Raw genomic sequence first — 13,822 nt, forward strand, 5'->3', positions numbered from 1 at the left:
AGAGGGCAGGGAACACTGGCATTCCCTATATATGCCCTTCATGCTGGGATTTTAAAACATCAAGATTTTGACAACAAAGCAGCTACAGGCAGAAGGTGTATGCTCCTGCACATCAGCAAGCATTAGTCTACAAAAAGAACTCCAGCCCCTTTAGAACTGGGTGTTATTTTGCACTGAGTCCAAGGCAAGAACCGAAAGCAAACAGTAATTTAGAGGTGTAAACAAGTGTGTGGGTTACTGGATCAGACCCTGCAGGTCTGAGAGCTTTACTCAGGCTTTGCTCTTCATTAATTCTGTCTTAGCCCTGGGAATAGAAAATACCTTTTGCCTACAGCCCTGCCTGTGCTTTGCCTACCCTGTTCATGATTGTGATCATTCTCTCTGTTCCCCAAATAGCTTCCAAATGTCCTATTTCACAAGGTAGTAATTCCTATCCTCATCAGACCTTTTTTTTTTTTTTTTTCTCCTGACTGTAAACCACACAGTTTCTCTTTGCTTTCCTTGCTGGACCCACAGCCCATACTCCAGAGCCTTTCTGAGCAATGTGAATTTTCACGCTGACATGGAAATTCCCAGTTCTGCTCAATTATATGGACTGGAGAGGAACAGAAGCCTCCTTGAGAGGTGAACAGGAAGGTTTCCCTTCTAGATATGAGCAGAACTCCAGCCAGTGTTCAAGAGGACTAAAAAATGTCAAGATTTCATACTAAAACTCACCTTTCCCAAGATGATTTCCCCAGGAATCATCCATTTAAGAACAACAGATGCTGCGGATATGAAAAAATCTCTGACACTTTTAGGGAGTGAGCAAAGTGGACACTGTGTGCCAAGAGACAGCAGGAGAACATCAAAGGGTTCCAACTTTCAGTGTCTCTTTACACAGATGGACCTGGGAGCAACAGAGGACACTGTCCCACTCCTAGATCCACCTCCTCCACGGTGGATCCCTACACAGTGTTACACGGATATTCTAAATATATTTTGCCACTCACAAGAAACTGCTGCAGTTATAAAAGCATCACTTTAGCCTTGAGGAACAGTGGCAGGAGGCCTTGTACCCCAGGGTTTTCAGACATACAGTTTTGTTTTGCATCAAGAGCCTTTTAGTGATGTGTGGAATGGTATTTTGAATCTGGGAATGCCCACTAATATCCTCAGAAGTCTGCAGCACACAGCAGCATCATTGTGTAAGACAATAGGTGAATTTGACTTTGTACAACAGGGATTCAAATACAGGCACATCCTCAAATAATAAAACACAGACCCTTACCCATGATAAATGGTGAGGGGTTTAAAATTGATAAGTCTTCAGTTTCTCAAGCAGCTTTCTAAGTATTTAATTTGTGCTACCTGCAAAAATTCATTCCTTCTGACCTGAACAGACACCACTTCCTTTTCTCAGCATGACTGGTTACATGACATGCTCTTCCCACAGATAACTGCTGGCCTTATTTTTATTGGAAATTATGGATGCAGCAGCAGCTAAGTAAAAAAGGGCAATTTAGCTATGAAGTGTTGCAGCATTTGTCATACAAGGACAGGAAATGATTTACATTATCTTGAAAAGTTAATTTTTAGTGAGTGTCCTGGTAAAGCACCAGCTTAAGAGGGACTGTTTCCAGCTGTGAGACCAACAAAGCAGCACTGCTAATACTTGTCTTAAAAAGTGTATTGCTGAAGAACTTGGTCATTGGTTAGCACAGGCAAAAAGTGAGGAGTACACAGAAGTGGGAAGGAGAGCAGAATGGAAAGAGAGGAACAGGGCGCTGTTAGTGTTTTATCACAGCAGGTTATTGAGTTGGATACCATGGTGTTCCCAGTGTTAGCAGAAAGGTGATGAGCCTCCAGCAACCTCAGAAGGCACCTCTACCCAACGTCCAGGGGATATTGACCTCCTCCTGGACCCTAAGGGAGTGAGTGAATGAGGCACAAAGGCAGTTCTTCTTGCTGCGATTCTGCTTCATTTCAAGTCCTTCCCCAACCTGCACGCAACTCACTGGTCAAAGCACCTAACATGATTCATCAGCTTTATCAATGCCCGAGAGCTCCAAAGAGCATCACCTTCAACATCCCAGAGGCTTCTCTACTTGCATGTGTTTGACATGCATAAAGAAATAGGAGACACTGGTCGTTTCACAGCAATCAGTCAATGAAGAGAGCATGAAAACAACACTCTGCAAGTGACTGCGCACTTGAACAGAGACCAGACAGGGTGTGGGGTCTCCCTCACTGGAGAGATTCCAGAACTGTTTGGACATAGTCCAGTGCCATGTGCTCTGGGATGAGCCTGCTTGAGCAGGGAGTTTGGACCGCAGTTTGTGCTGCTTCCAACTTGACCCATTCAGTGAACTTGGGAACGCTGACTGACCAACTACATCACTGCACTACAAGCTCAGGGCCAGCAAAGCTCCCAGGCAGCACTCAATGTGTTCTGACAAGAAAATGAGGCAGGCTGTGATGTGGTGGCCTCCATCCATCCGTCCGTCCATCCGGACCCGTTCATCCCTCCCCCAGAGCCCACTGGCAGCGGCCCCGGCGCTCAGGGCCCGCGGCTCGGGCGGGGGCGGAGCGGCGCCGGTCCCGCCCCAGCGGGGCCTCGGGAACGGGCGGCGCTTCCGGGGCGAGCGGCGGTGCCTGCCCCGGGCCGGCCGAGCCCCGCGCTCCCTGCCCGTCCCCTCCCGGCCGTGGGCGGCGGCTCGGCCGGGGCAGCGGCGGCCGGGCCCGGGGCTCGGGGCTCGGGGCTCGGGCGCGCAGGCAGCGGCGCGGACAGCCCGGGGGGGCCTGCGGAGCCCCGGCGGGCGGGAGCGGGAGCAGCGCGGGCGCCGCCATGGACGAGCCGGACGCGGAGCCGCCGCTCGTGGTGCGGGATGGGCGGGCGGGGCAAGGCCGCGGGTGCGGGGCCACGGGCGGGGCGGGGCCGGGGCGCCGCTGACCGACACCGTCCCCCCACAGGTGGTGCCGGGCGCGGACTCGTCGTCCCGGCAGCTGTGCTTCGCCTGGGGCCCCGCCGAGGTGCTGGTGTGCGAGACCCTCTTCGGCCGCGCTGGTGGGTCCCGGTCCCGACGCGTGTCCCGCTCTCCGTGCCCATCCCGGTTCTGGGGTGAGCGCGGGGCGGGCGCTGCTGCCCGGACGCTGACGGACTCTGTTGCAGGTACCGAGGATGGAGCGCCGAGCTCCTCCCGCGTCTTCGTGGTCCGCAGAGATCGGGACATTTACATCCAGACCCTGCGGAAACTCTTCAACGAGTCGCACGGGATTTTCATGGGGCTGCAGCGGAGCGAGGAGGAGCTGGCGGGGAAGTCGCGGAAGGCGCAGTGAGTGGATGGGGAGGGTGGGAGACACCCGCTGCCCGTTCTCCAGCCGGGGGCCAGCGCCAGGGGCTGACAGACGCCTCCGGTGAGGCGAGTGCCGCTGGCCAGGCTGCTTGTACCAGCTCGGGAATCAGCAGCGGGACAGATAGAATGACCATTTGGGGGAGATTTTACAAATCAAGATTCGGATCCTTCCAATAACCACACCGGTAGAGTGTGACACAGTCTCACTGATTCCAGCTGGATCCACCCAGGTGCTGGGAGCTGCTGCTGCAGAGACACTTGCAAGGCTTTAGGGGACATAACACTGAAACTCCAACAGCTCCCTTCAACCAAAGTCTTTTTGTGTTTGGCAGATTGGTTCAAGTGAGTAAAAACTACCGGTCAGTGATAAGAGCCTGCATGGAGGACATGCACCAGGCAGCTGGTAAGTTTGTTCTCTTACTGCAGGAAAACAAAACACCAGTTGCAATTATGAAAGTAGGATTGTAATTGGTAACTTATTGCAACTACTGTACAATAGCATGTGTAGGTTTCAGTAATTACCAAGACTCTATTTCGATGCTGGAGATTTCCAAGTTGGTTTGTAAATCTGGTCAGGGACTGTTTTTTCCCACCATATTGTAACTGCTTCTCTGGGGACTTGCAGCCTTTTCATATCTCATGTGGCAGATATATGGAAAGCTACCAAAGCTCAGAAGGGACTGTCAAAGGTAAATATGTGGCTGTTTTGACTTTCCTTGTTTTTCCCTCAGTTTCGACCCGGGACGCTGCCCTGCAAGGCCAGTACAGCACTCAGGTAATCTGCAGTCCTGTCAGGTTGAATGTGGATTACTGGCTGGTGAATTCATCAGGCCACTACTGTGGCATGAGGCACTTCAGATTTAAGTCTGCCTTCTATATGAGATGCAGTTCATGACCAAGAATAGATGGAAATAAAGAGTTAATTCCTGTACTTTTAAAACAATAAAGATGCCCAACACCTCAATTCACTGCCATGTCATAAACATATTTGCTGTTGTAGATGTGATGTTTTCTTGTCATCCCAAAGCTGACAAGAAAAGTTTCAGACTTGCTTTGTGGTGTTTCATCTCTCAAACTCTCAGATTCCAATCAGTTGCATCTGAGGCTCGTAGCAACCTCTGGGTGTTCACGGTGAGCTGCCAGATTCATGGAGTGTTCTGGGAAGAGCTGAGTGCTCACACCGGTTTTGTCCTATCAGCTGCAGTGATGTTGCTTCATTGGCTGTTCTTTCTTCCTTTGATGTTTGTATTGAGTCTTAGAAGTGCAGAAAGGCTGAAAATAAGACCAGTTAGGTTGCTCACTGGTTACAGATTATTGCTGCATTTCATTAGACAGTGTCAGTGTTTTCTGACCAAAAGAAGATTGAAATTGTGGCCTGTATCTTTTAATTTTTCTCTCTGAAATGTCAGTATGATATTTCTCTGTAAGAGCTGGTTGCTGTGGACAGCAGATGCCTTTGAGGGGTTAAAATACTCTACTGGAATAATGACTAGCTCTGAAACTTCTCCCTGCTTTCCTTCAGGTTTCCATTCTCTCTGCAATGGAGCTGATCTGGAACTTGTGTGAGATTCTGTTTGTTGAAGCAGCTACAGGTGAGCCGTGAACTATCCTGGTGTAGACCTGAAGGGTTTCTTCTTTGCATATTTAGTTGCTTAAAATGTATGTCATATTCATTGTGTCATAGTTTCATGTTTCAGAGATATGGAGAATGTCTGTAAGCCTTTTAATACCTCTTCTGCCTCAGTTAATTGCCTTCTTTATATTGAATTATGTCAGGCTAGTCAATTTGCCTTCTACTTTTCTCCCTCACTCTGATTTAAATTGTTTCTTTGTCAGAATGGTTATGAAGAGGAGGGATAACAAAAGTTGTTGCCAATCTGTTTTATGTGTAAGCTTAAAGATGTCTTTAAGCATTAAATGTGTTGATGCCAGTTAAACTTTACTCAGCTCTGATACAACTCCCTTAACTTTAGGTTGCCGTTTTTGAAGTCGCTCTGTTTATATTGGCATTTTAAAGTAGGAAATAATTTTTGAAGGAAATCATATGATGCAAACAAATGTGCTATTTACATAGTCCCAGAATTCGGGAGAGATTCACAAATTACAGATTATTTAATCTAAATTAATCACCTACTGCCAAATTCCGTCCTCTATTCAGTTAGTAATAATGAAATTATGCTAAAAGAAACAGAAATATCCTACTTGTGTCTTGGCATTGCAGGATTTTTGATCTGGATCACTCACTCTTTATTTCTTCAAATCTGGGTTTTCTACTAGACCATGTTGCCACAGGAAAACCTGTCAGAGGCTGGGTACTCCGTGGGCCTCTCTGCTTAAGGAACTCTGTAGTTTGGGGGTGGCAGGTAGTCAGTAAATCTTATCTAGTGATGTCAAACTGTTATGAAATGTGTGAGAGCAGTTTGGGAGCTGACAGAGGGAAATCTGTCTGCACAGCTGGGCCCCTCCTGCTGCGCCTCCTGGACTGGGTGCGGCTCCATGTGTGTGACGTGGACAGCATGGTCAGGGAAGTTCTGAGCAGTGAGAGTCCATCCAAACACAAACTCTTCTGGAATGTGGTGAGTATCACCACCTGGAAGATTGTTAAACAAAAGGAATTCATGTCTGTGCTTTCCTTCCCCTTCCCTGCTGGACACAACACTTCATTGCTGTCTGCCTGTGTCGGCTTTGGGATGAAGCCATTCTCATTTCCATCCTCATCCTTCCTGACCCACAGAGGGCGAGCCTTACACTGTTACTTGAATAAGCAGTGCCTACAGTTTAAACATTTTAACTCCACTTCCCTAGCCTGAATCACAGGTTAAAATGGCCCTCTGATCCCTTTCCTGGATGTCCCATAATGTTGTCCAGCGTGGAGCTCATGGACAGGGGGTTTTTGCAGGTGGATATCTTTGTGCTCCAAGGCCGGATGGATGAAGCGCGGCACCTGCTCTCCAAGGAAGCCAGTGCCAATCCCGCATCCATGAACATGTACAAAATCTTGGATGACTTGATGAAGAAGATGCCTGTGCCCAGTGTATGTAAAAAGTATAGTTTTTCATGTAGTTTGCTGGGAAAAGCCACTTGGTTGTATCCCTTGTAACAGTTTGTTCCCCTTTAGAACATCTCAGTCTTACTCCTTTACAGTAACAATATTTGTGTTCTTGAATTGCCCAAAGATCCAACAATTCAGATAAAAGTCTGTTAGGTGACAAATCAACATAGAAAGATGACAGGCAGCCTTATGTTTAGCTTTTTATCAGGAATGACTGTGAGTTTGGCCCAAGAGCCTGGTGTGATTTGACTTGATGTTTCCTCTATTCCCTGTATTCCTTTATTCTTTCTGTGTAGCTTAGCAACACCCAGACACTGACAGAGCTGGAGCTGAAGTGGCAGCACTGGCACGAGGAATGTCAGCGGTATCTACAGGATGGAACTTTCGCTTCCAATCCCCACATGGAGTCCATCTGCAAGGTGTGTTTTTGCTGGGAACAAAAGAAACTTCGGACTAAACTATTGAATCCATCCTTATGAGTTTCAGGAGCACAGTGTAGCCATAAGTAACTTCAATATGTCTCCTGTCCTCTGTTGATGGTTTACCAGCCTGGGCAGATGGGTTTCTCTCCTTGTCCAAGGCTGATCTGGAAACTGGGCTGTGAGAAGGATCTTTGTTATGTAATTTTGAATAAATCCTCACCTTTGCAGAACAGGAGTAATGCCTGTGGAGAGCTGGAGTGCAGCTGTGTTCATCGCTGAGTCTGCAGCATTCCTCCTGTGTTTTTGTCCCATTAGATCCTGCTGGGAGACGAGGATGCCATTTTGGAGAAGAAGGAGCTCATGACCACATGGTATCACTTCCTGGTCACCCGGCTCCTGTATTCCCACCCCACGGTGAAGCCGATGGAGCTGCGGTTCTATGCACAGGTAGGACAAACAATTACTGTAATAGTCTTCACTGTTTCAGGCACACAAGGGTTACTACGCTGAAAGAAAAACTTAGGGAAAAGTCTTACAGCAACTACATGTCTGTAAGATGTTGTCTGGAGTTTGTAAAAGGACTGGGAGAGTGATAAAATTGACAAATAATTATTGAAGACCCACTTCTCATCTCAGTGTCAAAACGTTGCCAGTCTTGTTCCTGTGAATTGTTTTCCCAGTTCCCTTATGCGAAAATGAGGAAAATTCCATTTTGTTAATGTGTTCAGCCCCTGTGATCTGTTATTTCCCTTAAAATAACTGCTACATCCAAACAAATATCTTGCTTCTGCATTTATCATGTCTTGTCATCTCATTTCACAGTCTAGTATGGACCTGTTCCTGGGTGGAGAGAGCAGCCCTGAGCCCCTGGACCTGATTTTAATGGCAGCCTTTGAATTTGAGATGCATCAAGTGATCAAGGAATGCAGGTTCAGTTTTAAGGTTTTTGATTCTCTAGTTCTACAGTATTGCTTCTGTGTGTTTGTGGTGGTGTATGGGTACAGAACCCTGATCATCCTTACAAAGGACTTAGCAAAAATCCGTGAAGCTGGCAGCAATTAAAAGTATTCCATTAAGTCTTGGACATTGCAGCCAGACCTTGGTCTGTAACAGAGCAGTGTATTGGTAAGAAATGCCTGTGGAAAATGTGATACAGCCCCTTTAGGCTTAGTTTCTTCTTTTGCTTCAAACACAGCATTGTCCTGAGCAACTGGTGGTTTGTGGCTCATCTGACTGACCTGTTGGATCACTGCAAACTCCTGCAGTCTCACAATCTCTAGTAAGTATTTATTTGCATTATTTGAATAAAGCTGATTAAAATAGCCCAGAGGAAAAAAAAACCCCAAAACCAAAAGAGAACATGCTGCAGAATTTGAGAGCACTTGTGAAATAAAGTCATCAGATTTTTCTAGTGAAATGCAATTAATAATATCTGGATATTTGCTCTCTTTCCCCCCAGTTTTGGTTCAAATATGCGTGAATTCCTCCTGCTGGAGTATGCCTCAGGACTCTTCTCCCATCACAGGTACCAACTTTTGTTTTATGACTCATAGGACAGACTTAAACTGAGGCAGCCAAAACAAATAACTGGATGTTCATGAAGTAAAAGAGCAAAACTTAGAGCAGTCACTGTTAGAATTTCAGCAGAGGTGTCCCTAAGGGATTGTACAAGATTGGCACATTTCCCTTCCTGAATGGAGACAAAAGCTGTCTGTAGTCTTTCACACCTTGTGACTTGGGCACAGCCACTCCTGCCACTGTGCAGAGTGTCCTGCACTGAAGTTCTTACGAGCTGCACATATTCCAAAGCTGTGGCATTTCAAAGTCATTTTACGGGGAACTGGCATCGGGTAGAAAGGAAAAGCCATTTCAGGAATGAATACAAAGTTAATCAGAGCTAACAGTTAGTAATGCAGGCTCAGATTCTCCTTGGGGCTTTACAGCTGTGCTCATTGAAGATTTCTAGGGTTGGAGTGGTGGTGATTTCTCCCCTCTCTCAGCCTGTGGCAGCTGGGGGTGGATTACTTCGACCACTGCCCGGAGTACGGCCGGGTGTACCTGGAGCTGCACATCGAGCGCATCCCACTCAGCACGGAGCAGAAGGCCCTCAAGGTGCTGAGGATCTGTGAGCAGAGGCAGATGCATGAACAAGGTGGTGCATTTTCAGTCTCACTGTTTTGCAGTGGTGCAGCTGAACCTAGTGACACTAATTCTTGCCCTCCTTTGCCGTGTTTCCCCCCAAGTGCGCAGCGTCTGTAAGATCATGGCCATGAAGGCTCTGCGGAACAACCGCCTGGGCTCTGCCCTGTCCTGGAGCATCCGGGCCAAGGACGCGGCCTTTGCCACCCTCATCTCAGACCGGTGAGGCTGAGCCAGCAGCTCCCAGCCTGGGGGGGACAGGGGGAAGGTGGCTGCTCTGTCAAGGGCCAGCAAAGCTCCCACTGCTGCAGGTGGGGCCAGGCACTTTCTTCTGGACCAGAAAACAACACCCTCAGGTGCCCTCCCCTGCAGTACCCCAGCTGTGCCTTCTCTCTGTTGTTTTCCTTCCTGATATCTAGAGACAAAACAGATTGGCTTTATCTGAGAGTCCAACTCCCTTAAACCTTGCTTGAAAAAACATTTCTTTTAACGACTTCTGTTCTCTGCCCTTCACTTGCTGTGACAGAGCTGTTTGATGGGCCAGACAGAGACCCAGGGGGCTGATTTGGGTGGAGGATAACCCTACTTGTGCTTTATTCAGCGGATTATTTACAATCAAATTCACCTCACAACCTCCAAACAAGTCAGTGGGAGTCACTTAAGCCACAGTTTCTACTAAAAATCTCACTGTTTCTACTAAAAACTTGCATCAAGGAGTGTTTTTATCATGTCCCTGGCTTTGTATGAGCCTCTCAAAATTGCTGACCTTGTCTGGGGTGGGAGGGTTGTTACCAAAGTGAGGACAGTACTGACACTTGGCTCAGGCCTCAGCAAAAGCTCTGGCAACTCTTTATGCTTTTTAATCTCTAATAATCCATGTTGTGTAGATTTTGTTAATTGGAAATAATCAGAGACCAGTTTCTGCTTAGTTAAGAGTATAATTTTGAAATTACACTCTGGGTAGGTGGCCTGGCAACACTCTGTCTTAAACACTGGAAAAAGGAGTAGTAAGAGATTGCTAGTCTGAGGTTTGGGGTTTTTTGTTTGTTCTTTGAGGGAGTGGGAATCATTACATTTCCTTCAACAGAAGGATGAAAAAAAAGTCACAGGAAGCAGCTCTGCAGAAAGCAGCACAATGGAGGCTGTAACAAAACAGATGAAAAGCTTTTAGCATTGTTTTTGTTCCTGCTGCTTATCAACTTTTTTACACAGCAGAAAAGCAGAGCAGAATGGAAATGTTACTTACTGCACCCACCAGCCTCAGCTTCCTTGCTTGCCTTCCTTCACTTACTTATTCCTTTTAAAAAATAGATCTCAGCTACCACAGAATGTAGAATAATCAATGAAGTGTCTTAATGTACATTACACCAGGGATGTGGTGTAATATACATTCACTTCCAGGGAATGTTTGACAACTTTGGAAACCCTTGGGGAGGTTGATAAAGTGGAATTGAGCTGTACAGTCAAGTTTTCTGAGAAGGAATTAGGAGGTACAGAATGGATGTGGGTGATGTCCTCCCCTCTAAGCTTTCCTTGTGTTCCACTTTCTCCCCAGATTCCTTAAGGACTATTGTGAAAGGGGGTGTTTCTCTGACCTGGACCTCATTGACAATCTGGGCCCATCCATGCTGCTCAGTGACCGGCTCACATTCCTTGGTGAGAGCTGCCTACTGTGTCCATAGGGGTCTGTTATGGAGAACTCAATGGAATTACTTGGATTTATGCCTTTGTCCATCTGGCTACCTCCTGGTTTAGTGATGAGGGGAAAGCAAATGGTTTGGGATACAGCTTGTTCCAGTGGTGGCCTTTTCCACTGCCCTCACACCAGGTTCCTGCTCTGCTCTGAGCAGGACAGGCCCAAGTCCTGACACTCCAAACTTCTCCTTCCTTTTTTCTCCAGACTCTTATCACTACCTTGAGAGGCTCTGAAATACTAACAAATGCTACCTTAGGGGCTTCATTGGAAGAGTAATCCACTGGTTTAAGTGATGTTGACCTTGTTCTAATTTTATCAAGTCCTGCAAAGTCTCTGGGTTCAATGTGCCAGTCAAGCTCACTGGAACAAGAGCCCTGCATCTGTCCTCTTACTGAGCACTTGTGCCAAGAGACAGCGAGGGCCTCCAGCTCATTTCCTTCAGGTACCACAGCTTCCTTCTCCTGCCTGGCACAAGGCAGGCTGTGGTAACCTGCCCCTCTGCCTGCAGCTGCTCTTTGATTCATGGACCAAAACAGGAAATGGATTTCTCTGATGCTGAGTTAGGGATCTCAATTGCAGGGGCCAGAATCTGATAGGAATTTGGAATAGCAGTCAGCATTGGACTGACTCCCCTCTACCTGATGTCACCTTTACAGGGAGGGTGAGCATGAGTTTTATCTGCTTCCACTTGGTCCAGCTTGCAAAACTGGAACTGAATGTCCTTCATTAAAGCTTATCCTAAGTTAGGTCTAGAAGCTAACATGACTTAGAAAATTGGTAATCCCTCAGCTCTGCATGCCCAGTATAATCTGCATGGCCAGCCCCAGAGAAGCCATTTCCCTTTCTGCTCTTTCTAAACAATCCTGAAAATATTTCTGCCTGTTTATCCCCTTGGGTTTTTAGAACATCAGGTGTACCTTTACTGGACAACTTCCCCATGACTCTGCCTTGAGCTCAAGCATTAGTCAAGGTGAATCTGAATGAGAATCATTAACTTCCAGTATTGTGACAGTTTAGTGGATACAGAATGAACCCCACTTCCATCCTCAGATACTTCTCTCATGCTGGATATTGATGTTATCACTAATTCTTACCAAATGCAGAACTTGCCCTATTAACAGCAATTCCAGGTTTTGTTTAAACAACCAAGGAAGACGATGCAGGCTTTCAGACCTGCTGATACTCTTGTGACCTCAAAAAGGACATTGTCTCTGCTCTCTAAGCCACTGGGGCATTACTCCTCTGCAGACACTCAGCATGAGGCAGCAGTAGCCCCTGACCAGGCTGATGCAAACCCTGAAGCTCACTCAGAACAACAGCAGGGTTTGGCTGCCCTTTCAGGGAGACTCTGTTGTCACCTTTGTGCACCAGATTCCCAGTCCTCCAGACCGGGCTGCTTTGGGCTCCTTTGGTTGGGGGTGGTTCTGCCACGGGCTCTGTGGGAGCAGAAGGGTCTCCCAAGGCCCAGCAGCCCCTGATGCCCCGTTGCCCACCCCGTGGCAGGGAAGTACCGGGAGTTCCACCGGCTCTACGGGGAGAAGCGGTTCCCGGAGGCGGCGCGGCTGCTGCTGACGCTGATGACGGCTCACATCGCCCCCTGCTCCTTCTGGATGACGCTGCTCACGGATGCACTCCCGCTGCTGGAGCAGAAGGAGGTGAGGAGCTCACACTGATACAGCCTCCCAGGGGCCTCTTTTTTCCTGACAAGGGAACTCGAAGTGGTGACCCTCCCTTCCTGCTCCTGCCAGGACCTGTCCGTGGCAGTTCCAGGTGTCCCAGCAGTGGGAGCACACAGGGACCCAGGAAGGGATAAATTGATTCTTACCTTGCTTCTCTGCTCTTACAACAGCAGCAGAATTCATCTGCACTGGTGATTTTAGCACGCACTGCATCCAGCTCCTTTGGGTACTTTGCTTGAAGATTGTTCCAGTGCTTCCTTCTTCTAAGCACAGTTTTTCCCTTAAGATCCATAAAGAAAAGGAGAATTCAGCAATTACAGACTCAAAGTAGCCACTCTGACTTCACAGCTGACCCTGCTTGGTGCAGGAGGTGGCACTAGAGACCTCCTAAAGTCACATCCAGCCTGAATTATCCTTGGATCCTGTGATTTCAGGGGTCAGAGTGGATCTGTGGGAGTGTAAAAGCATTCTCTTCCTTTTAAATGCATTATCTTCTTAGTCTGTGTGATGTCTTTAAATTTGGTCTTTTTCAGTAAATACTTTGATTTTCACAGGTCATATTTTCAGCAGAGCAGACTTATGAGTTGATGCGATGCCTTGAAGACCTGACAGCAGGGAATCCAGATAAGCAGAAATTTCAGGTAGGCCCAGTTCTGAGGGGGAGGCTGTGTGAAGGGTCAGGGAGGGAAACTGCATTTATATTCCTAGTGATGGCATAAGAGACAGACAGCCCAAGTCCCAGAGACTGATACAGTGGGTTCAGGGCAGTCAAATGAAGCATCAACAAGAGACTGAAGTATTCACAAACCCAGTGCAGGAGTGCTCCTACTCCTCATATCCTCTTGGTTTGCACTGGACCATGATGCTTTTCCAAGATAAATAATTGCACATTGCATGGGCAGTGAAGAGCTGAGATGTTGCCAGCCACCAGCTCTGGCTCTGAGCATTCCAGGCACAGAACAGGGAACCATTTGCTCTACATGCAAAGTCCTGCAGCAGCCAGGGAATGGGGAAAGGCTGGCAGTGCTGTCTTGGGTTGAGCTATTAAGTAGGAAATGTAGCTTTTGCTCTTCTCAGGAGGTCCCAGGTAAATACCTCTTACTTTCCAAACCCCGAGACAGACCCTGGCACCAGCTCCTCGTTGTGTGCAGTCCCCTAACCCAGGCTCTGCTCCCTTCCAGGATGATGACATTGAGACAACTAAAGTGGAAATGCTGAGACTTGCTCTTGCACGGAACCTCGCACGGGTCATTGTCAAAGAAGGCACCGTGGAAGGGTCTTGAAGACTGCTGGGTGTTCCTTTTCCTCTGGGGCTTGCTGTACATAAACTGACTTTTTCTAAGAATAAATGTTTTGTTTTGCAGATTGCCTGGTCATTTGTTCTTGTCTTCCAAAAACAACTTTTACATAACCTTTTTTTAACCTTTTATGAAGGAGCTGCATCAAAATGTTAACAGCTGCTTGGCCTGGCAGTCCTCCCCTGGTGAAGTGAGCCTCAC

The 13,822-nt window shown here is 47.5% G+C and overlaps 1 protein-coding gene across 2 annotated transcripts; it reads left to right on the forward strand.

Annotated features, from left to right (window-relative positions):
• Positions 1–2,732: 2,732 nt before the first annotated feature.
• NUP85 (nucleoporin 85) lies at positions 2,733–13,686 on the forward strand. 2 transcript variants are annotated; one of them, XM_066331970.1, is made up of 19 exons: positions 2,733–2,860; positions 2,953–3,046; positions 3,152–3,314; positions 3,668–3,738; positions 4,067–4,110; positions 4,858–4,927; positions 5,790–5,911; positions 6,235–6,369; positions 6,684–6,806; positions 7,125–7,256; positions 7,632–7,738; positions 8,005–8,088; positions 8,269–8,334; positions 8,810–8,961; positions 9,053–9,170; positions 10,504–10,604; positions 12,148–12,299; positions 12,878–12,964; positions 13,505–13,686. In XM_066331970.1, the coding sequence occupies exons 1-19, from the start codon at positions 2,828–2,830 to the stop codon at positions 13,604–13,606; spliced, it is 1,956 nt and encodes a 651-aa protein (XP_066188067.1). In that variant the 5' UTR covers positions 2,733–2,827; the 3' UTR covers positions 13,607–13,686. The 2 variants fall into 2 exon arrangements, with proteins under 2 accessions (XP_066188067.1, XP_066188066.1); XM_066331969.1 differs by having other exon boundaries at positions 2,953–3,314.
• The last annotated feature ends 136 nt before the right edge of the window (positions 13,687–13,822 follow it).

The sequence above is a fragment of the Sylvia atricapilla genome, chromosome 18 (assembly GCF_009819655.1).
Source record: "Sylvia atricapilla isolate bSylAtr1 chromosome 18, bSylAtr1.pri, whole genome shotgun sequence".
Lineage (NCBI taxonomy): Eukaryota > Metazoa > Chordata > Aves > Passeriformes > Sylviidae > Sylvia > Sylvia atricapilla.

Coding starts and splice junctions, on each gene's coding strand:
- NUP85 (XM_066331969.1), top strand. CDS start 2,828: ATGGACGAGCCGGACGCGGAGCCGCCGCTCGTG. Junction 4,111..4,857: donor AAGGCCAGTACAGCACTCAG/GTAATCTGCAGT, acceptor GCTTTCCTTCAG/GTTTCCATTCTCTCTGCAAT. Junction 9,171..10,503: donor GCCACCCTCATCTCAGACCG/GTGAGGCTGAGC, acceptor CTTTCTCCCCAG/ATTCCTTAAGGACTATTGTG.